This window comes from Acipenser ruthenus, chromosome 11 (genome assembly GCF_902713425.1).
Source record: "Acipenser ruthenus chromosome 11, fAciRut3.2 maternal haplotype, whole genome shotgun sequence".
NCBI lineage: Eukaryota > Metazoa > Chordata > Actinopteri > Acipenseriformes > Acipenseridae > Acipenser > Acipenser ruthenus.
Genome location: NC_081199.1, coordinates 13,142,113 through 13,167,148, shown reverse-complemented (window position 1 = coordinate 13,167,148; position 25,036 = coordinate 13,142,113). Strand labels below are relative to the sequence as shown.

Here is a 25,036-nt window from a genome sequence, read left to right as displayed (position 1 = left end):
CTAACTACGTTGTTTCTTTTGTAATGCATTATTGAAAATAATATTACATACCTGATATACCTCTCAGTGATGAAATTATAGTAATACAAGCATATCATCCATGATTACATGCAGTTGTTCATATCATAAAACAAAAGTCACATTGAAATAAGTGTGAGGGATACAAGGTACATTATTTCATGGCATTGACATTACTACATGTAAAGTGTAAAATAGTCACGTATTACACCCTCCCTGACCTGTTTAGTGGAAGCAGCAGCTGATTCATTTTCTAGCAGGACATGAAGTGCCGCATCATGTTCCCTCTGAGCTTGTACTGTATCCTCTGGAGTATCAATATAACATCCATTACGTATAGCAATATTGTGCAATACACAAACTGTAGTACTCCATTTTATCTGCAAAAGAGGACGTCTTTTTATTTATATATTTGTTTATTATTAATTTGCGCTGTCAGCAGAATCGTTTCAGCGAATATGTTAATGATATCACACCCTGAAATGTATGCCGACCTGTTGATAGTGTGTGGAAGCAGTTCAACACAACATTCTTTACTCTTTTACCAGGTAATGGGCCCGTGCCAGTTAGTGCTGAGAGATGAGATTTCACACTGTGCTGCCCGTAGGGCTGTAAGGTTTGATTTCTTCTTAATAATAATAAGCCAGTCTTCTTCAGGTAACTTCAATCAAAAGAGGTTATTCAGGAACAAAGTAAATCAAGTATGATACATGCAATAAACACAAGGTGTCAGCAGATGGTATTCTGAGCTCCATGGTGGCAGATGGTGTTTCTGCGCAACAGAGCTACAGGTCAAGTTACAGGTCAATTTCGACATCTGATTTTCGAGCCCTGAAACAACAATTACAGCCATTGTTATACTGGGCAGGTTATGTCCCATAGGATGTAGGGTTCCAACCCAAACGAGGTGTAGCCTAATAATTCTTACCAATAGCAGAGTCAACCACTCCTTCGATAGGAGGTGGAGTTATATCATTCTATTGCGTCATGTTAGCAGAAGTTTGTGGTTTGCACATATCACAAATAGCTTTGAGCAGGGGTCCAAGTTGCTAGTCAGGTTTTATCTGACAGGCTTGTGGTTTTTCAATGGAAAAGGAGGAAACAGCTTTTGAAGTGATAACATCTTGTGATAAACAAAGACGGGACCCCAGGTTATAGCAGTTAATCAGTGTAGAGATGACATGTCAACGTGGAGACTTGCATGGTTCACAGGTTTGGGCTTAAGCAGTAGTTTGAAAACCCTTACATTAAACACATGAAAATCACACAATGTTTAGAGACAGACCTTCAATGATTTCTCACTCCTCTACCATTTAAAGGGACACGTAAGCAGCGGTTGCATAATGGAAAGGAACAAACGGCTGATGAAACAATAAGAGCTTGAGCAATTTAACTGGAATAGAACCATGTGTACACTGCCCCACACAGGGTGGGTGTTTATCAGAAAAAGCCTGTGTGTTTTATTTGTATAGCTTGTTATTATTTCTGGGCACAGTGATGATTGCTGGGTCGCTCAGAGCAAGTTTGGAAATGGTGATTATAGTAGAAGAGCTGTCTGCTGTAGAAGTGAACTGGCTTTTAGCAAAGTCTGCAGTGTGAGAACTGCTATATGAGCGAGCTCCTTTAAGCAGTATGTATTGCAGGGCTCGGTTTGAGTTCTGCCGATACCAGTAGAGATAAACGTATTCACTACTTGCAGTATAAGAGCAGCTGAGCGTTACTGACTCTCCTTCTGTTCTGGACTCTGCTGTCTGTCGAGGACTGATGGAATCCCCACTTGTCATGACTGAACATTATGGAGAAAATAGAGCATTTAATAAAGAGTCAGAAACAACAGTAATAACAATAACAATAACTATAATAATAATAATATTTCTTATTATGTTGAAATTACCTGGCAGGATAATAAACATACACATGATTAATGTATCCGTTTTAGTTCAGTGCTGATTTCTTTAAGAACAGAATAGAAAGGTTCTGTCTCTGTGTTGATTGTGGTGCTTTTCTCTTCACAATGCTGCTCTGAAATATTCTGCTTAGAGGTTTTGGACGTCAAATGTGTGTAACCAATCAGCAAAGAGAAACAGAAACAGTGATGTAAATGTGATGTAATCATGTAACTCTGCAGTTCATAGTTGTGGTTACCATCTTGTTTTATCAACACCTTCATTAGCAATTAACTGGATGCAAGTCAAAGAGGTTTCAGTTCTTCATTGACTAACTGCAGTCGCCCTATCCACTTTCCAATGAACCTTCCCAGAACTCAGGAAATCCAGCACTCACCACAGTATAATGTGCACTGCGGTTACCCTTCTACACAGAAGAGCTGTCATTGGAAATGCCATCAGCATTGTAATCACTAGCCTCTGTACACTCCAGGGTTTTTGTATGGGTAGGGCACTGCTTTGTATCACTGTGCTGGTTCTAGTACACAGTAGTAGATTGCAGAATCAGACACTGAAGGCTTTATTGTCAGGGAGCCAGTTTTAGATGAGGTATCTACTGTTGGTTTATATTTTCCTGAATCGTCCCCAAATGTTCCTGTGCGTCGGGCTTGGTTTATGTATTTTAAACCCTGGTTAGGAGCTTGTTTATACCAGTGCATTGCATAAAAACTGCTTGTCTGATAGCGACAGTTTATCTGAAGTGATTCTCCTTCTGAAACTCCCTGTGAAGCAGGGCTCTGAGTCACCTGGTCTTCACTGTGTGCACCTGAAATGAAAGAGAAGCTTCTGAATTAAAGACATTAATTCATTAATTCATTATCTTGCTGTATCCAGTTTTACGTACCTGACATAATTAGGCAAACAACTAAATATTTAAACATTGTAACACATGAAAAACAATATATCATTAGATAGTTTGTGAAGTCTTTGGCTTTCTAAATGTTTGACATGAATGCTCTTGTTTGTATTCCACAGTATACTTTCTGTGGTAACTCTCACACCAATCATCACAGTTCTTTCACCCTCACATTACCACAAGGTCATGTGTTCAGAGACAGACACACAGCAACACAGAAACTCAGAGAGAGCGAGAGACAGAGAGGGAAGGTTGAGATGAAATATTTTATTGTATTAATTAATAAGTAGATTCAAATGTATTTCTATGGACCCTTTCCTTTCCATTGTATGACATGTGTAATCATTCTGAGTGGTATTAAAGATCCCTTTTTCATTCTCTAGTAATAGCTCCCATTGGGAGGTAAGTGAGGAGGAGCTGATAGTGCAGACTGTGGCAATCCAGTCACTGTCCAATTAGTTTTCTGATAGTTAGAAAATGTGTTTGAAACTGAAAACAGCGTCTACTATGTCCTTGCTGTTTTCTGCCCACTTCTAAAAACCTTGCTGTCTCCAACTCAGGAGGCAAACACAACGCAGTCTGTAAGCAAGTTCATTGTTTTAAAATTGAGATATCTCTGTCATCACTGTCAGGACTGCTGTGTATGTATTCTTAAAAAAAAAAAAAAATAATAAATTTGACATATACACCCGGAAACCATTGTTAAAAACAGCAGTTAAAAAATGAAAGAAAGTGATTTAATTGTTCTATTGAAAGATATAAATTAAAGTAAAGATTAAGCTTTATAATAAAACAAATTATTATGTAACATGCATAACAACATAAACAACATGTAAAAACGAATTTCATACTTTGACAAAAGAATTTGGTACATTGGGCAGCAGTGTGGAGTAGTGGTTAGGGCTTTGGACCCTTGACTGGAGGATTGTGGGTTCAATCACAGGTGGGGGACACTACTGCTGTACCCTTGAGCAAGGTACTTTACCTCGAATGCTCCAATAAAAACCCAACTGTATAAACAGGTAATTGTATGTAAAAATAATGTGATATCTTGTAACTATTTTAAGTTGCCCTGGATAAGGGCGTCTGCTAAGAAATAAATAATAATAAAATAAAAACATTAGTATTGTGTAGTAGCTTTAAATCTTGCTAACAATCCATCTATTGTAATTGTAATCTTGTTTTAAATCTCACAAGCAAAGTCTCCAATAGAAATGTACAGGTAGTGGACATGAAAATGGAAACACCTGGGTAAATGAGCGACACCAAGTATATTGAAAGCAAGAGCTTCCACACAGGTGTGGCTCATGCGTTAATTATGCAAATAACATCCCAGCATGCTTAGGGTCATGCACAAAAATGCTGGACAGGCCTGGTTGCCTATAATTATGGCTAGCATGGCCGCAAGAGGAGACCTCAGTGACTTTGAAAGAGGGGTGATTACTGGGAGGAGCTTCAGTAATCAAGAAATCTCAACTTGCTGATGTTTCACGAGCAACGGTGTCTAAGGTGATGTCGGCATGGAATTCCGAGGGAAAGACATCATCAGCAAAGGGTAGCAGTGGACGGAAGCACATACTCCAGGATTGTGATATCCGTGCATTAATTCGAAGTGCAAGGCAAAACAGGCGAGCAACTGCAGATCAATTGACTGCAAATTTCTACCTGGGGCGCGAGCAGCCAGTTTCATCAAAAACGGTCCCCCGAGAACTCCACAGAGCTGGATACCATAGTGGCCCAACACTTGGTGTTTCCATGTTTTTGTCCACTACATGTAGGAATGTTCTGCCACTCAGTATTTGGGGTGGTTTTAAAGTATTCAGAATGAATCAATGATAGATGCAAGACAGGAAGACATTGCCTAACTACACTGGGAAAGGTGTTTTTTTTTTTTTTTTTTAAACGCAAAACGGGTGTAGTCAATGTGAATCGATTAACCATTTCCAGTGTTTTCTGGTGTTTATTGGCTATACACCAATTTAATTTTTTATTTTGTATTGGGGGTGTTTTATTAGTTTTTTTTTTCGGTTTAAAATGAAAATGTAATGTTAAACTACAGTTACAGTGTGATTTTACTGCAGTGTGGTGTTAAACTGCAGTTCCAATGTGCCTATCATAAAGCACTCTTATGAGGGTTATGTTGCTATTAGAAAATGGATACGTTTAAAAAAAAATAACATTTACAGTTTTTCTGGGGTTTTTTTCGTGATTTTATGCAGCACTAGTTTTGTTGCTAATGAATACAAATATGTTCCTCATTATTCTATGAGTAATGCGGTTTGATCAGAATTCCATCTGAGGTCTGGTAGTCTTCACTGGAGCTCAGAAACAGAAATGTGAGAACTTGAAGCTACTGCACTAACAAGTAACTATGGTGTGATAGGTGTTACAGAAACATGGTTGTCTGAGAGTGATGGAGACGAATATAATATTAGTGGGTACACACTGTACAGGAAAGACAGTCAGGACAGAAGAGGAGGAGGGGTAGCGCTATGCATAAGAAATAGTCTTGAAGCCCAGGTGTTAAATCAGGACAAAGAAAACAACGCCGAATCAATATGGGTTAGAATAATGGACAAAAAGGGCATTATAAAAGGAGCATGCTATAGACCGCCAAATTCAGACGGCGAGCAAAATAATTTGTTATACAATGACATTAGAAATGTGGGTAGAAAAGGAGAAGCCATACTAATGGGGGATTTCAACTTCACCCATATAAAATGGGAAAACCCGGTGGGGAGCACGACAGACGAAATTGAAATGGTGGAAATGACAAATTACTGCTTCCTAATGCAATTTGTCATGGCACCGACTAGAGGGGGGGCATGCCTTGATTTAGTCTTTTCAAATAACAAAGACAGAATAACTAAAACAGAGGTCACAGAGCCATTGGCAAACTCAGACCACAACATGGTCTCATTTGAAGTGATTTTTAAAACCCCAAAAGTAATGACTAAAACTAAGGTTTACAATTTTAGAAAAGCAAACTATGAAGGTATGAAACAGAGACTAACAGAAGTAGATAGGAGTAAAATAGAGAAAACATCCACAGAAAAGGATGTTTTTTTAAAAAAATGTAGTACTAGTGGCACAAAACAATTACATCCCAAAAGTAAGGCCAAGAGTGAGATAGAAATCAATATTGCTAAGGGGACTAAAACCAATTCCAAAATGTTTTTCCAATATTATAACAGCAAGATAACATTCAAAGAGGATGTTGTATGTCTAAGAGATACAAATGGCAAAATCATAGATGAAGAAAAAAAAATAGCAAATATATTAAATTATTACTTTTGACAAGTTTTTACAAAGGAGGATATGGACAACATGCCCCACATGTCAACCTGTTCCTACTTGTTTTAAATAACTTTAGCATAACAGAGGCAGAAGTGTTAAAGGGACTAGGAGCTCTTAAAATAAACAAATCCCCTGGGCTGGATGAGATCCTCCCAATAGTACTCAAAGAAATGAAAGAAATTATTTACAAACCGTTAACCAAGATCATGCAACAGTCCCTTGACACAGGGGTTGTACCGACAGACTGTTGAATTGCAAACGTAATACCTATCCCCAAAAATGGAGACAAACCCCTATATGGTAACAGTATCCTGGGAGAGAGTCAGCATGGTTTTAGGAAAGGGAGATCGTGTCTGCCTAGCCTGATTGCCTTTTTTAAGGATATTGACAATGGGTAATTGCAAAGCATATGACATGGTTTATTTAGATTTCCAGAAAGCTTTTGACAAAGTCACACATAAAAGATTAATTCTCAAACTGAATGCAGTAGGGATTCAAGGAAATGCATGCACATGGATTAGGGAGTGGTTAACATGTAGAAAACAGAAAGTACTGATTAGAGGAGAAACTTCAAAATGGAGCGAGGTAACCAGAGGTGTACCACAGGGATCAGTATTAGGTCCTTTGCTCTTCCAAATCTACATTAATGACTTAGATTCTGGTATAGTAAGCAAACTTGTTAAATTTGCAGATGACACAAAAACAGAAGGAGTGGCAAACACTGTTGCAGCAGCGAAAGTCATTCAAAATGATCTAGACAGTATTCAGAACTGGTCACATGGCGAATTACATTTAATAAAGAAAAGTGTAAGGTACTGCATGCAGGAAATAAAAATGTCCATTATAAATACCACATGAGAGATACTGAAATTGAAGAAGGAATCTATGAAAATGATCTAGGAGTTTATGTTGGCTCAGAAATGACTTCATCTAGGCAATGTGGGGGAGCTACAAAAAAGGCCAACAAAATGCTCGCATATATAGTTATTTGTTTATTTAGCAGACGCGTTTATCCAAGGCGACTTACAGAGACTAGGGTGTATAAAATATGCATCAGCTGCAGAGTCACTTACAACTATGTCTCACCCGATAGACGGAGCACAATGAGGTTAAGTGACTTGCTCAGGGTCACACAATGAGTCAGTGGCTGAGGTGGGATTTGAACTGGTGACCTCCTGGTTACAAGCCATTTTCTTTAACCACTGGACCACACAGCCTCCTATGTAAATCAAGGCAAGTAATGGTAAAAACACAGCCTCCTATATAAATCAAGGGAAGTAATGCTAAAACTACAATGCATTTGTAGACCTCATCTAGAATATTGTGTTCAGTTCTGGTCACCTCATTACATTAGAAAGAGTGCAAAGAAGATCGACCAGAATTATTCCTGGTTTAAAAGGCATGTCGTATGCAGACAGGCTAAAATAATTGAATCTATCCAGCCTTTAACAAAGAAGACTACGTAGTGATCTGATTCAAGCATTCTAAATTCTAAAAGGTATTGACAATGTCGACCAAGGGTCACAAATGGAGAATAGATAAAGGGGCATTCAGAACAGAAAATAGAAGGCACTTTTTTACACAGAGAATTATGAGTCTGGAACCAACTCCCCAGTAATGTTGTTGAGGCTGACACCCTAGGATCCTTCAAGAAGCTGCTTGATGAGATTCTGGGATCAATAAGCTACTAACAACCAAACGAGCAAGATGGGCCAAATGGCCTCCTCTCGTTTGTAAACGTTCTTATGTTCTTAAGTACAAGGCAGAATCCTTACCTCTCACTATAACGTTTGTGTCGCTTAGTATTCCAGATTCCCGCCCAATTCTATGCTCTTTTCTTCATTTGAATACATTTCAGTATCATTGTGGCAGGGCAGAGCCTTAAGTGTAGAAAAATGGCAGGTTGAGAGCCCTGCTGGTAGATTCACTAGGTGTAGTTTTTAGTCCATGGGAGGCGTGTCATGGCCAAAGGCCTACAAACTTAATGTACCAGAAGCCTCTAGAGCTGAATGGGAAACACCTGGGTGCATTTGAGGGGATTGTGCAATTGACTTATTGTTTGAGTGTCCAAGTGTACATAAGCTTGTCTTTGTCTGTGTTGGTGGTGGGTGGGTGGAGAGAGAGAGAGAGAGAGAGAGAGAGAGAGAGAGAGAGAGAGAGAGAGAGAGAGAGAGAGAGAGAGAGAGAGAAATTAATAAAATAACAATTGCTACTCGTGCTGAAAGGACCAGCACGATACTTGTGAGGCGATTGTGTGTTCGGGACTGTTTTTGTTTAAACTTTTATTTTGTTCTGTGAGCATGTTGGTTTTGTAAAAGTGTTTTTGTATTTGAGTGTATTTAAGTTAATAAAAACACGCCCAGCACTTTCACAAGCAGTACTTGTGTCTGTCAACTTCCTGGTCTGGGGACGTCAACACTTAACTATTCTGTCACAATCATTTAAATGGATAAATGATGGTAAAGTGCTAATTTGATAACAGGTGCAGAACGGCAAGTGAAAACCATTCTTTACATACGCTGCATTTTTAGTGGCCACTAAACTCCCACTTTGAAGCAACTAAACACGGTTTGCGTGTGCAAAATACTGATTTTGGTGCAATATCGGTGTTTTGCAGCCACAGATCACTTTACATCAGCCCCCATGTGCATACAATTAAACTAATTTCATTAAACAACTTTCTGCCAGTAAATGGCTTTTACAGCATCGAAATGAAAACAGAGCTACAATACAGGACATGTGCTCTTAATGGGACTGTTTACATTTTTGCTTGATTTGTTTAATCAATGATTGGTAGCTTTAGCTTTCTTTTTTTCTAAATAAATGCTCTGGGGCACACGGTTCAGTTTGAAACACAGCTCTGATCACTAGCACACTGGGGCACACGGTTATGAAGTGTGTTCATGACAGCAGTACAGTCTGAAACACGGCTCTGATCACTAGCACACTGGGGCACACGGTTATGAAGTGTGTTCATGACAGCAGTACAGTCTGAAACACGGCTCTGATCACTAGCACACTCGGGCACACGGTTCTGAAGTGTGTTCATGACAGCAGTACAGTCTGAAACACGGCTCTGATCACCAGCACACTGGGGCACACGGTTCTGAAGTGTGTTCATGACAGCAGTACAGTCTGAAACACGGCTCTGATCACTAGCACACTGGGGCACACGGTTCTGAAGTGTGTTCATGACAGCAGTTCAGTCTGAAACACGGCTCTGATCACTAGCACACTGTATGCAACAAGAAGCTCAGTGTCTGAAAGTTATCTAAAACAAGGTTCCTATTTCTCAAGAGACCATTGCTATGGGAACAGAACATTATAGCCAAGGCAGAATGTGTTGCAATTCATTTCCTGGAAGAGTATTATGATTTTGTACTTCTCCAAATTTAAGAAGCAGTTTAATATCTTTATAATTAGAAATCATGAATACGTTTGTGAATGCAAGTTCTTTTTTGTTTTTTCTGTTCTGTTTTTCTGTACACTGATGAACCAAACTATTAATCATACAAGATGCACATTTTACCAAGCACAGCAAAAAAAAAAAAAAATGTTTTCTAATGTAATTCTGTGCAGGGTAGCTTGGCAGTCAAGGCAGATTCAGGACTCACAGACACAGAACATGCAGGTAAGCGATGAAGAGAGCACTTTTAATTAAAAACATGAACATCTAAATATCAAACCAAAAATGGTACTGCCAGTAGTTAACTAAAATGCAACCAAGCCATTTAACAATCCCAGTGACCAGGACAGAAATCCACTCTCCCTCAGTCCTGGAAGTGAGGAGCTGTCTTCAATGTCAATTGATCACGACCACACTGGCTTTGGCCTAAGGTTAGAAAAATAATAAGCCTCTACTCATTCAGCAATAAACTGCTTTTATACAGTTGTCATGTAAGCTAGCCGTCTTAAACAGACATGCCTGCCTGTGTCTTGTATTTCAGAACTCATGGTGAATGTCACGTTCCTATTGTACTGCATGTTTGGTGTACATTGCAATGTCATATCATATGGGACTGATAAGATTTCTCATTAGTTATACTAAAGAAACTTCTCAAATGTAATGACACTCATTTCCACTGGGAGTCTTTCCTTTTGTCTTAAATAACCACTAACACTATCTATCTGCACTACTATAATTAAACAACTCACTTACACTATCTTCACTACTTACAATCCTGTACTTCTATGATGGTGAGCTGTCCATCTCACTGCAGATACACACATAGGCGCACTGGAGAAAACTTTTTATACAGGATGCATTAAATAGACTGTGACTGGGTGGCTGGGTGGACAGAGACTCAGAGACAGTAAAACTGCAGTTTAATCTCTGCTGCACTGGTTTATTAAATGAAAATAAGAAAACAAAACACAGCGCGCATAGCAAAATAAAGGTTATAACAAAACAATCACATACCACAAAAATGAACAAACAAAAGAACCCAGGCAGTGCTATCACATGAGGTTTTTAAACACACATTCAGGAGCATGTGTCTCTCTCGCAGGCTCTCACTCTAAATGGAGTTCTTTAGATCCCTTTAATACCATGTGGCCAGGGTTGATTGAGAACTAATAATTCAATCAACACCTGGCTACATTCTGCACAATTATTTGGCAGGCATAGGAATTAACCCTATCCCTGCCAACCACCACCAAAAACACACCAAAAACAACCAGGGCTGACATCTTAACTTCCAGCCCTGCCATATCTAACACACACTTTTTCACATTTAACTTTATATTTACACATTATTTACACATGCAGGGTTTCTGCCCTGCCACATAGACATACAAGTATTATATTATAAGTCATTTTGCTTCATAAAGTCAAATAAAAAGTGTTGAATAATGTTACATTAACATAAGAATTATATAATGCTTTGTAGATTACCATATACTTAACAAAAAACTGACAAATATTGAAAAAATGTGACATTTCAAAATCTAACACAAAATACTGTACAGTACTACTATTATGACTTCCGGTAGACTTTTGAGATATAATTTTGTAGTTTCTTTGATTACATAATGTTAAAACAATATATATCATAATGTTCATATCGTTTTTGTTTTAATTATGTCTCATCCTAAAATTCTAGGTGATGCAAAACATTTGGCCACAGCTGTATATGAAAAAATAATATACACACATTGGAAAATAATAAGCCTCACCTCCTTAAAACCTTTCAGCAATAAATCACTTTAAAAAGACAATACAGTTAAACAAATTAAACAGTTCCAGTGACTTGTACAGAAACAGAAATAACAAAGCGCAATATATGAGCAGACACTTGATTAGTTTACTGGTGTGCTGTATTGAGTGGATTTCTCTTTACTAGACCTGTCATATACAGGTCTGTAATGATGGAATAGTTCAAGTGATGTTAGAATGGGAAGTGTTGCTGTGTTGCTGTGTTTTTTCATTATGATTTGGATATTTTTCAGAATTATGTAATTGATGTTTTTCTTTTTTTTTATTTAAATAGTTGTAGCTAAAACCCTTGCTTGTGGATTGTTTAGACCAGCTGTGGTATTGTTTCACAGATCCTTTTATACTGAGCTGAGCATAATGCATCGTACCAGATGTTCAGGGTGTTATTCTTTACTGGAAGTAGATGTACACAGTCCTCCCCAGATGTGTCCAGTTTATCATAGTTATCTGGCTCTTTACCACCATCATGCTGTCTAGTGGCCCAGTATCTGAAAGATATGCAAGTGTCAGTCAGGATCACAGCACTAACCTGTGCATGCTCAGTGTTTCACTGTAGCACTTAATCAGCAATATTCTAGAGGCATCAAGTTAGTGCACAGCAAAAAATGTATCCTAATCTTTGTGATGTGATTTCAGAATGGGAGTGCAGTTCTTACACTGTTCTTGAATTGAGAGTTGTGTTGTCCACCCAGAGCCAGTCTCCTTCTTTTACCACATCGGTCAGTCCGATCCAGTGCTGCAGCTCTTTTTTCATGGTCAGAATAGTATTGTTCAGGATCTGCTTAGATTTTTCTGATAGGAATCTCTAAACAGAAAACAACTCATCTTGTCAGTTAAGAGTCCTTCTCTGGTAAAACCAGACTGCAGTGGTAGTCCTAATCACAGATCTGAAAACAGATCTGAGTTCTATGTGTACTTTATTGTCAAATGTATAAAAATACAGATAAACAGAAAGCAATGTAATCAATTACAATGTGCAAAGATAGAGACACACTAATTACAGGATCCAACTCTGTTTGACAAGGATCATGAATATACAACACCATCAAGCTTAAAATGACCTTCGACCAGGTTTTTTCTGCTATTATATATATAGTGATCTTGGTCTGACGTAAAATAAATATTGTTAGTTGTTTTCCATTGAGTGCTGAACGGGCAGGAGTCACACACTGAAGGGTTAAGAACACTAATAAAATAATTAATAGCAGTGATGGTATGTGATACCTTACACTGCAGATCTCCAGCCCTCTGGCCCCATCATACTTAAGGGATCTTTTAGTCCCTTATATCCCTGGGCGGCCTGTCCGATTAAAAACCTATTTTGTACAATTTATCGTTTCCATTTTAATCTGCCTTTTTTTTTTACTGTTCTTACATATATATATATATATATATATATATATATATATATATATAAGCAAGTTGAGCTGCCTTGGTCACTGAAGCTCCTGCCAAACGCGCCCCAACAATCACCCTACTTTCAAAGTCACTGAGGTCTCCTCTTGCACCCATGCTAGCCATAATTATAGGCAACCAGGCCTATACTTATATATTAATTATATAATTATATTAAAAATATATTATGTACTAGATTTTTATTACTGTTTTTATGAGTTTTGCCGTTTTATTGTTAATGTTTTGAATTGTTGTTTTCTGTTATGTGCCTTAAGATGGCTCTGCCATGAAAAGCGTTATACAGGGGGTCCTCTGCAACTCCTCCAGCACCCACTCCCAGTTCCTCTGCTCTTCCAGCACCCCCTCCCAGTTCCTCTGCACATAGGTAACCCTTTTTTGCTAGTAGTGTGACAACTGCCACCCTGCAGCTGAGGGGCATTTTTTTTTGGGCCAGACCCAGCAGACCCCAGAAGGTTTTATAAAATTCCACCGGGAGCCCGTCGATGAGAGGGCTTTACCATTACTCAGCCCTTGCAGGGCATCAAAGAGCTCCTGCAGCATGAACGCCCACTCCAGTCTGCCCTTCTCCTCTTCAGGGACCTGTGGTAGATCGCTGTACCCTCTCCAGTCTGCCCTTCTCATCTTCAGGGACTTATGGTAGATCGCTGTACCCTCTCCAGTCTACCCTTCTCTTCAGGGACCTGTGGTAGATCGCTGTACCCTCTCCAGTCTACCCTTCTCCTCTTCAGGGACCTGTGGTAGATAGCTGTACCCTCTCGTCTTCCCTTCTCCTCTTCAGGGACCTGGGGTAGATCGCTGTATCCTCTCCAGCCTGCCCTTCTCCTCTTCAGGGACCTGTGGTAGATCGATGTATCCTCTCCAGCCTGCCCTTCTCCTCTTCAGGGACCTGTGGTAGATCGCTATACCCTCTCCAGCCTGCCCTTCTCCTCTTCAGGTTCCTGTGGTAGATCGCTGTATCCTCTCCAGTCTACCCTTCTCCTCTTCAGGGACCTGTGGTAGATCGCTGTACCCTCTCGTCTTCCCTTCTCCTCTTCAGGGACCTGGGGTAGATCGCTGTATCCTCTCCAGCCTGCCCTTCTCCTCTTCAGGGACCTGTGGTAGATCGCTGTACCCTCTCCAGCCTGCCCTTCTCCTTTGCAGGGACCTGTGGTAGATCGCAGTACCCTCTCCAGTCTGCCCTTCTCATCTTCAGGGACATGGTAGATCGCTGTACCCTCTCCAGTCTACCCTTCTCTTCAGGGACCTGTGGTAGATCGCTGTACCCTCTCCAGTCTACCCTTCTCCTCTTCAGGGCCCTGTGGTAGATCATTGTACCCTCTCCAGTCTGCCCTTCTCTTCAGGGACCTGTGGTAGATCGCTGTGCCCTCTCCAGTCTGCCCTTCTCCTTTGCAGGGACCTGTGGTAGATTGCTGTATAACAGCTGAGTGCCATCCTCTTTGTCCTGCAACTCACTGGAGAACAGCTGGGAGTAAACTCCACCTTTCTCCCGCGGATCTCCCCACACTAAATGCAGGCAGTGGATCAGCTTACTCTGGCTCTGTTTCTTCTCCAGACCAAAGAAATACTGCGTGGGGGCATCCATCCTAGCACACTCTGAAACCTGGATCAAATGAGCACCCCCTGTACTTTAGTGTCTAACAAGTCATTCAATTAATCTTTCTTGGCTTTGAGGTCTGCAATCTACCTGCTATTTGTAGTGGACTCCAGATCATGCTGGAGATCCACAATGTCAATCTCTAGGGCTCTCTGACTCATTGATGTTCTTTGTGACACTCACAGTGTACTGCAGACAGAACTGGCAGATCTGCAGCTTCCCATCATCCCACCACTGCCTCAGTGAATTATAACAGTGAATTTATACTTGCCACCTCTACCAAAAAAAAATAACATTCCTTAAAATGTACATCATGAGTTAAAAGTGTGTTAAAATGCCTATGTGAACTCCTTGGCTTTAATGATGGGAGTAAAGCAGTAGTGATTACTAGAGAGTGGTCTGATATTCCCATGGGGCTCATAAAACAACCTGTAAAACTGGTGTTTAAAACAATAAACCCAGTCTAATCTAGCTAGGGAGTGTGATATCTCTGATCTGCATCCAGGTATACTGCCTTTTGTCACCATTAAAATTCCTCCACACATCTACTAACTCCCACTTCTCCACAATCCTGAGCATCTCCCTGGCAGACTGGGCATGGAGCCTCATATGGTTCCTATCTAATTTATCGTTAGTAGTGCAATTAAAATCCCCTCCAAGAAAAATATATTCTTCAGAGTTATATTTTACATCTAAAGTTGATAAAAAACACCACTCTCTCCCTTCTATCTGTAGACACATAAACAGATTGCACTATAAGCCGTCATCTCTGAATGATCTCATCTACGATGAGAGAATGGGGTTTAACACTAGAACCGCCATGGTTATACTCATATGTATATACTCATACTCATTATGACAGTTACATTTTAAACAACCTCAATATCAAAATGAACAATTAAACATAAAAGGGGTTTATCTAACTTACCAAATATAAAGCACTACTTCAAAAACCCAAATAAAATAAACATTTCAAAAGAAACTAGTGTGTAAACAGGTATATGTACATATTATTTTTTAATTTAAAACAAAAGTAACATATGTAGCACTGAATCCAGGTTGAGCTGCAGCAGCCTGCTGCTTTCTGATCAAAATGTTTCTGCCAAAGCGCTGTGGCTAACTTCAAGATGAAATCGCTCCTACTGATATTTTCCCTGGTGCATTCCTTGTTCAAAACGAAGGAATTGGTGGCTGCCAGGTCCAGTAGAGATAACAACAGGCTTGTATATAAGAACAATATAATATTGTAGGTTATATTTAGGGCTTCTGTTTTTCGGGTTTTATTAATTGTATTTTTCAATGATTATTTTTAGCTATTTTCGAGTTTTATGTAAATTGTTTTTTTTCGGGACTTTCGTTTTTGATATACTGTATGAAATTAGTGTTTTCGGTTACTTTCCAAAATGCTTGAGTGTTTTTTTTTTCTGTCAAAATATGTATAGTAGAAACTCGACAGTACTTGCATACTTAAGTTGTACCTTATTTCCTTTGCTGTCTTGAAATGACAATGAAAAGTCAATGAAATCCCTATGGTCACGGGCACATTCTTCTTGGGTTTTTGTGTGTAGGCATTTTGTACATTCCCAATCCCCCCCCCCCCCCCCCCCAAAAAAAAAAAAACACACTCCAAACTCCACCCTCCAAACAAAGGATTTTTCTCTCCTTTATACAGGTGGCCACTCCCCAATTAGCACTCAATTGGGGAATGACCACACCTGTGACTGCTGGCAGGGACAAAATTAACTCTATTTCTGCCAACCTTACATTCCCACACACATTATTTACACAAGCAGGATTTTGCAATGACACAGAAGTTTCTTTTGCTGAATCTTTTGCTTTGACTTGCTTTCTTAAGTAGGTGTATCTATTACAGCCTGTTATTCATACTACTGGAATAAAAATCAATAACCTACAAGTTACTCCTCCTCTTGTTGGACCAGCATTTAAATACTGGATTACTTATTCAAAATGTGCGGTTCTCCAGTACTGGCATATGTTTTGGAAATTCCTAACCCTGGAGATGGAAGAGAAGACAGTTGAAATGATTCATTGGTCTAGGAGGTCTTCATCACCTATAGTGCACTGCAGACACACAGATGAAGCAGGACCCTGGAAGAGTCTGATTCTGCGTTACTGTTAAAGAAGAGAGACAGACTGAAACCTGTAGGCTCAGGGAGTAATAGTCCTGGCTAAAACTTCATGAAATAAACAAATTAATTCAATAAGATGGTGCAAGAATATAACAGCACTTCTTTCAAAAGAATGAAGGTGTGCTTCTGTCCAGAATGGTCTAGCGCAACAAGCAATGCCATGATTAATAAAAATGACAATATAAACACTGTAAAGAAGATTGCCATACCTGTTCTTCCACAGTCTCTATAATCACCAGGTGACCCCCCATTGATGTGCAGTTTTTATGACTGGAACTCCAGTCCATTCTATCATTTGAGAAGAAGTAACACTTGTTACTGGACATCTCCCATTCCTGTGGACAGTGTGGGACACCTGCATAATGAGAGAAAGATACAGTAGCTGTCTTTTAAGAGGTTCTAGCAAATTACCCAATTATATAACCTTGCACATCGGTTCCTTCTCGCTGGGCTTCTGTTAATTAATTTACAAATGCTTTAGATCCCTCTTTGTGATTGTGGAGTACAATACTGTTCAGTCTTGCTCAAGTCATTGTTGACTGAAGTCATTTCTTTGTAATTTGAGGCAGAAAAGAAACCTTCACTGTTGTGGGTTATGAATAGATGTGCAATTCAAGATCACAAAGTCCTGTTTCTAGTGCAGTTATCCACAACCAAGATCAAGCTTGTTGCACGAAGTATTTATCTGGTAGCTGCAAATGGTTGTTAGAGGATTGCTTTGTGTTCTCTGTGTCTTTTCTTAAAAGTGAGTTTTGGATCACTGCCCTGTATATAATAAAACAAAAAAAAAACATTCCATACTTGAATGGGGTGCTGCTGAAGAAAAAAAGTCAGATTATTTTACTTTTGACAAAATAGAACTAATACAAATTCAACACATTATAAATTGAATGTCATTAGTTAATGTCTAGAATACATTATAAACTGAATGTCATTAGTTAATGTCTATACTCACACTTTATAACAAACATGCACGTCTTCAGGGAGGCTCAGCACCCACTGCACCAGTGTGCACTTATGATCTTACCTGTAATGACTTTCCATTCGCTTTGTAGGTCTCACACATGCAGTTTTGAAATACTGTACACACCTGTTATAGCAAACATGCATTCAATTTTCTTTTTTTAGAAAATGAGAGCAGGTACCATTCTAGGTTAAAGAATGGTCTAATTATAAATGCCTTCATTTCAGGTCGTCAAACACTTTGATTTATAGTGGAACAGGAGGATGCTCACTGACCTTGGAGGACGCCCACAACTGAAAAGAAAGTAAAACAAAATTGCCTTAACGTCCAAACTTATGCAGCTTCCATATTGCAGTTATGTGACTTTGTTTGGTTTCTGACTGATGGAGGCTTAACACTTTCAGAAATTGCCTTCACAATTGGTTCACAACTGTATTATATGATTCTGTTGCTAAGCTTTGATTATAAGTGAACCATGAAACATTTCCATCTATGTTGTGTGAAATACTCACGGTAGAATGCAAGGAATATCATGGCAGCCATTAAGAGCAAGCACAGCAACGTCACGACCAATGCAACCTGTCTGCACGAAAACACTCTGCAGACAGAAGGATCTAATGAGAGAGAGAACACAGCACAGGATTGACTCACACACAGCTTACACAGACAGCAGTGAAATAGCTCATTCTCTCACAGTGTTTGTTGGGTAGACTGAAGAGCATAGGAACATAAAATCATAAGAACATGTATAGAGCAGAAGAGGCCATCTGGCCCATCTAAGCTTGTTTGATTGCCAGTAGCTGATTGATCTCAAAACTGTCAAGTTGGGTCTTTATAGCTTGTTCCTTTGAGCCATGGGATTAGACTGGTTGCTCTCTCACTGGCGCTTGTCTTGTCAGGATGGTAGTAAATGATTAGTCTGGCCTTTCTCTCACTGGTGCTTGACTCGTCAGGGTGGTAGCAAATGATTAGTCTGGCCTCTCTCTCACGGGCGCTTGTCTCGTCAGGGCGGTAGTAAATGATTAGTCCGGTCACTCTCTCACAGACGCTCGTCTCGTCAGGGTGGTAGTAAATGATTAGTCTGGCCTCTCTCTCACGGGCGCTCGTCTCGTCAGGGCAGTAGTAAATGATTAGTCTGGCCTCTCTCTCACAGACGCTCGTCTCATCAGGACAGTAGTAAATGATTAGTCTGGTAGCTCTCTCACTGGTGCTCATCTCGTCAGGATGGTAGTAAATGATTAGTCTGGCCTCTCTCTCACTGATGCTTGTCTCATCAGGGCGGTAGTAAATGATTAGTCTGGTTGTTCTTCACTGGACTCTTTCCAGAGAGGTGTTATGTTTATTGTTTGTAGCAATATGGAGCTATATCTCTTTGCATGTCTAATATATTTTCTTTACTTGCACAAGAACTTCCTTGTGCTCATTTTGTTTTGCTCTATGTTGTGTTTTTTGTACGCTCGGTAGATCTCCCTCTTTACAATTAAACCATATTTCCGACTGTTTGTTTAGTTTGGAATTCTTAGTCTTTGGGATGAAGAGGTCTTGCATTTCCAGCATGATGTCTCTGAACTCTCTGAGATCACAGGATGCGGGCTGCTAGTTATTCCTAGGGTCAACAAAAGCAACACGGGAGGTAGGGTTTTTCTTGTAGAGCTCCTAAACTATGGAATGCTCTGCCTTCATTTGTATGTGTGACATGCTATACAAATGTATTGTGGTTTGTCCTTTTTTCCCGCTATGTACTGTACAGTGCTTTGCGATAGTTTTGTATAAAAAGCACTATATAAATGCAATATATATCTTTACACGTTGTGTTAAGAAGCTGTCGTTTGCCACTTCCACCATTTCCTGCTCTGTCGCTCCACAATCTGTGGGGCTGTTCCAGTGGATTAAGGCATCCCCTTCTTTCTTGTTGCATAAACAGATTCTATCATTGGTATCTGTGCTTGGCATCTGTAGGACACTCCTAGTGTCAGTCCTTTTGTTTTCTTGTCAGTTTCCTTGACCCAGATGGATTCACACAGATGTTGTGTTCCATCTATGTCCATTGGTTTTACCTCTATGTTGTCTCTATAAAGCGCCACCCCTCCTCCTCTTCTGTCTTGTCTGTCCAACAACCTAAACCCACAAACTGAATCCCGATGACATCATAGTTTTCAGAGGCTTCTGTTGCGTGTAACTCTAGTAGTTTGTTTTGAATTCTTCTTGCACTTGAACATAGGCATTTTAAAATATTACCATTGTTGTCCACTGTGACTTGGCTACTCTCTGCCTCTTTACTAGTTTCTCCCAGTGGTCCAGCAGTGTACCCTGCCCTCCTCAGTCCTAGCTTAAACAGGTAATCAGTTCTATGTCTATGCACTCACTTAGTGTGCTGGAGCCCTTCTTTGAAACACCTTTGGGCTCTTTTCCTCAGTATTGGTTCCACCATGGATGATGACTCCCGGGTTCTGCCCAACTCTGGCCAGTAGCTTGTCAACCTGCAATGTGATGTATTTGACCCTGGCAGCTGGGAGGCAGCAGACCTCCCAGAGCAGTTGGTGTTATTATCATACATCATACATCTCTTACATGTTGGTCATGCTCTTTGTAGAATGGCACTCTGGAGTTTATGTTAACTGAGCCCCTGTTTGTTGGGTAAAATGAAGAGCTGTTGATGTACTGTGATCTGTGATCTCACCTGCTGTGCCATTAGAGGTTTCCTGTTGCTGGTCACTTGGAGCTTCTGCAAACTTCACTGCAGCATATGTGACATCACTTTCCTTTCCTTTGTGTGAAGAAAAATAAGAATATGATTGAAGATAATTCTATATATATATATATATATATATATATATATATATATATATATATATATATATATATATATACCGAGCATCAAAAGAAACTTATCACTATTATAACACATTCACCACACAGTGGTTTGCAGAAGTATTCACCCCCTACCAATAATATCACATTTAGTTAAATTACAAATAATGTATGCACAGTTTTTCAAACAAACTTTTTTTATTCAAAGCTGTAGTGGTTAAACTGAACACTGTTATATGAGGAGGAGGTTAAATGTCAGCAAAACTTGCAAAGAAAATATACAAAATTAAATTCAATGGTTGCATAAGTATTCAGCCCCTTAAGTCAGTACTAGGCAGAAGCACCTTTTGCAGCAATTACTACTAAGAGTCTACTAGCTTTGCACAGTAGGATGGTGACATTTTTGCCCATTCTTTATGGGAAAATTGCTCCAGTTCTGATAAGTTTGTTGGGGATTGTCGATGGACTGCAATCTTCAAGTCTTGCCATACATTTTCGATTGGATTCAAGTCAGGACTTTGACTGGGCCATTCAAGAACATTAATTCTCTTTTTGTTCAACCACTCCAGTGTGGCTTTGGCTTTGTGCTTCGGGTCATTGTCCTGCTAAAATATGAATTTCCTCCCCAGTTTCAGAGTCTTGGCTGACTCAAACATGTTTTCGTCAAGGATTCGCCTGTACTTTGCACCATACATTCTCCCCTTTATCCTGACAAGCTTCTCAGTCCCTGCTGAAGAGAAGCATCCCCATAACATGATGCCGCCACCACCATGCTTGACAGTTGGGATGGTGTTGACTGGGTGATGTGCAGTGTTGGGCTTGCGCCAGATGGAACTCTTGGAATTTAGATAGAAAAGTTCAATTTTTGTCTCGTCTGACCACAAAACCTTTTTCCACATGTCTGCAGTATCCTCTACATGCTTTTTAACAAACTCCATACTACTTTAAGATGAGGCTTTTTGCATAATGGCTTCTTTCTTGCCACCTGTCCATACAGGCTAGCTTTGTGTAGGGACCGGCTTATTGTTGATGTGTGAACACTGACTCCCATCTCAGACACAGAACTTTGCAGATCTCTCAAGATCATTGTTAGCTTCAGAGTGACATCCCGAACAAGTTTCCTGCTTGCCCGGCTGCTCAGTTTGGGAGTGCGACCTGATCTGGGTAGTGTCTGGGTGGTATGATGCATCTTCCACTTCTTAATGATGGACTTCACTGTGCTGAGAGGGATAATCAGCACCTTTGAAATTTTCTTGTACCCTTCTCCTGCTCTGTGCCTCTCTACCACTTTATCCCTGACTTGTGTCGAAAGCTCCTTGGTCTTCATGATTGCTTTGTTGGATCACTATGTGAGTTGCAGCTTGAAAGTCTTTATATACCTGATAGAAATGATCTACAAGTTAAACCACTTTGAGTACACACAGGCTGAAACCATTTCACTTATTTTGTGACCTTTCAAACAGATAATTTGCACCTGAGCTGATTTAGGGCTGCAGTAGCAAAGGAGTTGAATACTTCTGCAAACCACATATATATATATATATATATATATATATATATATATATATATATATATATATATATATATATTAATCACAGCTTCTGTGCACTTTGATTCATTATATAGGTTTCAAATGTATTTTAATATCAAAACACTTGGTCAAATAAATCTCTGTATAATTGTCCCCACCTCTTCAATGGCTTTTTTCCTGTTATTAACCAATCAGTTGCTTCCCTGTTGACTAACATGTATTCATCCAGTAACATGCTTTGACTGAGAAGATGCTGCTGCTGTAAAATGACCCAGGAAGTGCAAGCAGAGCAGATATCTTAAATGCAAAGAAACTGAGAGTGTTCTAACCCTAAAGTAGCACCAGCTGTTTTAGAATAAATCCACGTTTGCTGTAACACGTGTTTCTTTCAAAACTGCACATTTGAGAGCAATGTGCAAAAGTGCAAAGTAGGTCAGTTGTATTGAATTATTGTGTTAGCTATGATCACTTTAACCTGATACTATAAAATCAAAGGAACAGCGGTTTTGTACTTAAAATAAATTTAATGCTGTAATATATAACTAGAAATGGGAGAACTTCAACAGTCAAACTCTAGTATACAGATTTCTACAGCCAGTATAAAATTATATTAAAGAAATAAAGAAATAAAGAAAATATCTTGGGCAATGATATGCAATGCAATATGGAGCAACAACAGTGAAATATAAGAACAAAATACAATTGCTGCTACAATTGAAACAAAAAGGTTTTCAATAAAACTGTTTCACATCAGAATCACCACCCCCATCCCCACTGTTTTGAAGCATTGCAGTCTTGGTTTTTCAAAAGATGACATGTACTCTGTGGTTTCCTCTGAGGATTCCACTCTCAAGAGTAAGAGCTCCATTAAGTCGATAGGCCATTTTTTCCTGACATATTTTCTTGTGTGTTGTTAATTCTGGATAGCTGGCCTTCTGGGTTCTTTCTTTCTTTCTTTCTTTCTTTCTTTCTTTCTTTCTTTCTTTAGCAGGGCAAGCTTCCCCTTTTGCACAAATGTGCTGTATTAGAATAATGTGAGAACCAACTGCAGTGAAATAAACAGCACCTCGTGATACTGTGTGATAACAGGAAGATGAGGGTAGATAAGTAAAGATTTCACTGGTCAGCAGCTTTACAGATACTCTGGGGGAATTGAACATGTATTGCTACCACTACAGATACCACTGAGCAAACCACCTGTAGACCATAGCAGTCCAGTGCATCACCTGTTCAAATGAACTGAGTAAACCACCTGCACACCACAGCAGTCCAGTGCATCACCTGTTCAAATGAACTGAGTAAACCACCTGCACACCACAGCAGTCCAGTGCATCACCTGTTCAAATGAACTGAGTAAACCACCTGCACACCACAGCAGTCCAGTGCATCACCTGTTCAAATGAACTGAGTAAACCACCTGCACACCACAGCAGTCCAGTGCATCACCTGTTCAAATGAATAGCAGTGAAGACGGTGGTACCAAGAAAAGCTCTTGGGCTCTGTGACTGTAAAAGTGATTTCCACAAATTATTATTATTATTATTATTATTATTATTATTATTATTATTATTATTATTATTATTATTATTATTATAGGTATTATTAGTAGTATTATTATTGTAGTAGTATTGTGTCTTATATGTTTGAAAAAAGATTGATTCCTCAATTGAGTGACTGCTATTCACTATTAAGCAGGCTGTTGAGTACACAATACTTGGGTTGCAATGATAGGAAGTTGATAGGTTGATGGGGTGCTAAATGAATGAATATTTGCTAAATGAATGAAGATTTCCTAGTCTGTACGGTTACACAGTTAGCTGGGGGTCCCCCGTGGCTCATCCAATAAGGACAGCACAGTGCCGGAGTGCAGACTGAGTCATGCAATCAGAAGCATGCTGCTTCTAATCCTGGTTGTACTATGACTGCTACTATTAAAAATGATACATAATGTTATCTAGTGGCCATACTCTTGTTATAAATACATGCTTTCAAGAAAGACGCTGTAGATTGCAAGATAAATCCAGAGATGTTGATGTAATAATTACTCTGTAATCTCACCCTGTTTCTGGGCACTTGGAGCTTCTGCAAACTTCACGTCAGCGTAGGTGACATCATTTCCATCTCCTTGTGTAAAGAAACATTAGGAGAAATGAACTTGATTGCAATGTAATTGCAATGTTTTAACATCAATGTAATGGTAGTTGTATAATGAAAATAAGCAACATGTTTTTATTCCATTTGGAATTCACAGTAGGCTACACTCCACTTACAGCAATTCAATATATGAATGATATTTGTGCATCTCAGTAATTGCTCCTTAGAACAATACCATTGTATTGCCATTGCAACACCTGTGCCTGTGTACATTACCATTTAATATCAGTGATCCTGCTGTGGTACCATTCTCCTAATGGCAGCATCATTCCATTGTGGCTGCCCAAACACTTTGAATAGCATTGCCTCTTTAAATGAACAATTCTCTTACCTGTGCTGGTTTGATCAGCTGCTTTTCTGCCTTTGTTTTTCTGAGGAAACTTCACATCGGAGTAGAGAACTTCACCCGACATATCAGGATCTTTGTGAGTCAAGACGTTTTCTTTCTACTTGGTCGGTCAACCTTCACACTGCAGCGATGCTTCCCTTTGCCAGCTGTGTCTAAAATCATGCAAGAATAAAGAGGAAAATCTGTTTTTAATATGTATACGTTTTAACACTGATATGTGGTGCACTGTTTTGTTCAATAGCCGCTTGGTATGTGGTGGTATCACTTCTCCTTTTCTTGACACTCTTGGCTGTATTTGCAAATACAGATCTATCAAACAAAAATGTCCTACACCCAGGCTTCTAAATACAGAACTTAATTCTGTGTAGAGTCAGCATTTCAAGACTATATACTGGAAGAGCTGTCCTCTCTCTCCTGAGCTCCTCCCTTAACTGAATTGATTCAGCTGCATTTATACATATGTCTCTGCCAAACTAAAAGAAAACATTTCAATGTGCAGGGTCTTCACCCTCCACATTGAGCTTAATTGATGATCAATACCCCCCCCCCCCCAACCCCCCAATACACAGTTTTTTGTCAGATTTCTACTTAAGTAATTTAAGTTAATTAAATCATATAAATCTACTGATTAAGACTATTACCCATATTTATTAGCCCGATATTTATAGCAAAGCATGGTTCTGTTTGTCTTGTACCTGTTTATTGGGACTGAAGTTATCTAACCAGTTTACTAA

The 25,036-nt window shown here is 39.4% G+C and overlaps 1 protein-coding gene across 3 annotated transcripts; it reads right to left on the bottom strand.

The window, feature by feature from the left end:
* Positions 1–1,945: 1,945 nt before the first annotated feature.
* LOC117426402 (C-type lectin domain family 4 member E-like) lies at positions 1,946–24,651 on the bottom strand. 3 transcript variants are annotated; one of them, XM_059033387.1, is made up of 9 exons: positions 24,285–24,651; positions 23,858–23,923; positions 20,137–20,223; positions 17,969–18,070; positions 17,732–17,749; positions 16,702–16,847; positions 11,989–12,137; positions 11,701–11,820; positions 1,946–2,730 (listed from the first exon to the last, which is right to left on the bottom strand). In XM_059033387.1, exons 1-9 carry the CDS (start codon positions 24,364–24,366, stop codon positions 2,718–2,720), a joined length of 783 nt encoding a protein of 260 aa, XP_058889370.1. In that variant the 5' UTR covers positions 24,367–24,651; the 3' UTR covers positions 1,946–2,717. The 3 variants fall into 3 exon arrangements, with proteins under 3 accessions (XP_058889370.1, XP_058889369.1, XP_058889371.1); XM_059033386.1 differs by lacking the exon at positions 1,946–2,730 and having other exon boundaries at positions 10,438–11,820; XM_059033388.1 differs by lacking the exons at positions 1,946–2,730; positions 23,858–23,923 and having other exon boundaries at positions 10,438–11,820.
* Positions 24,652–25,036: the final 385 nt, after the last annotated feature.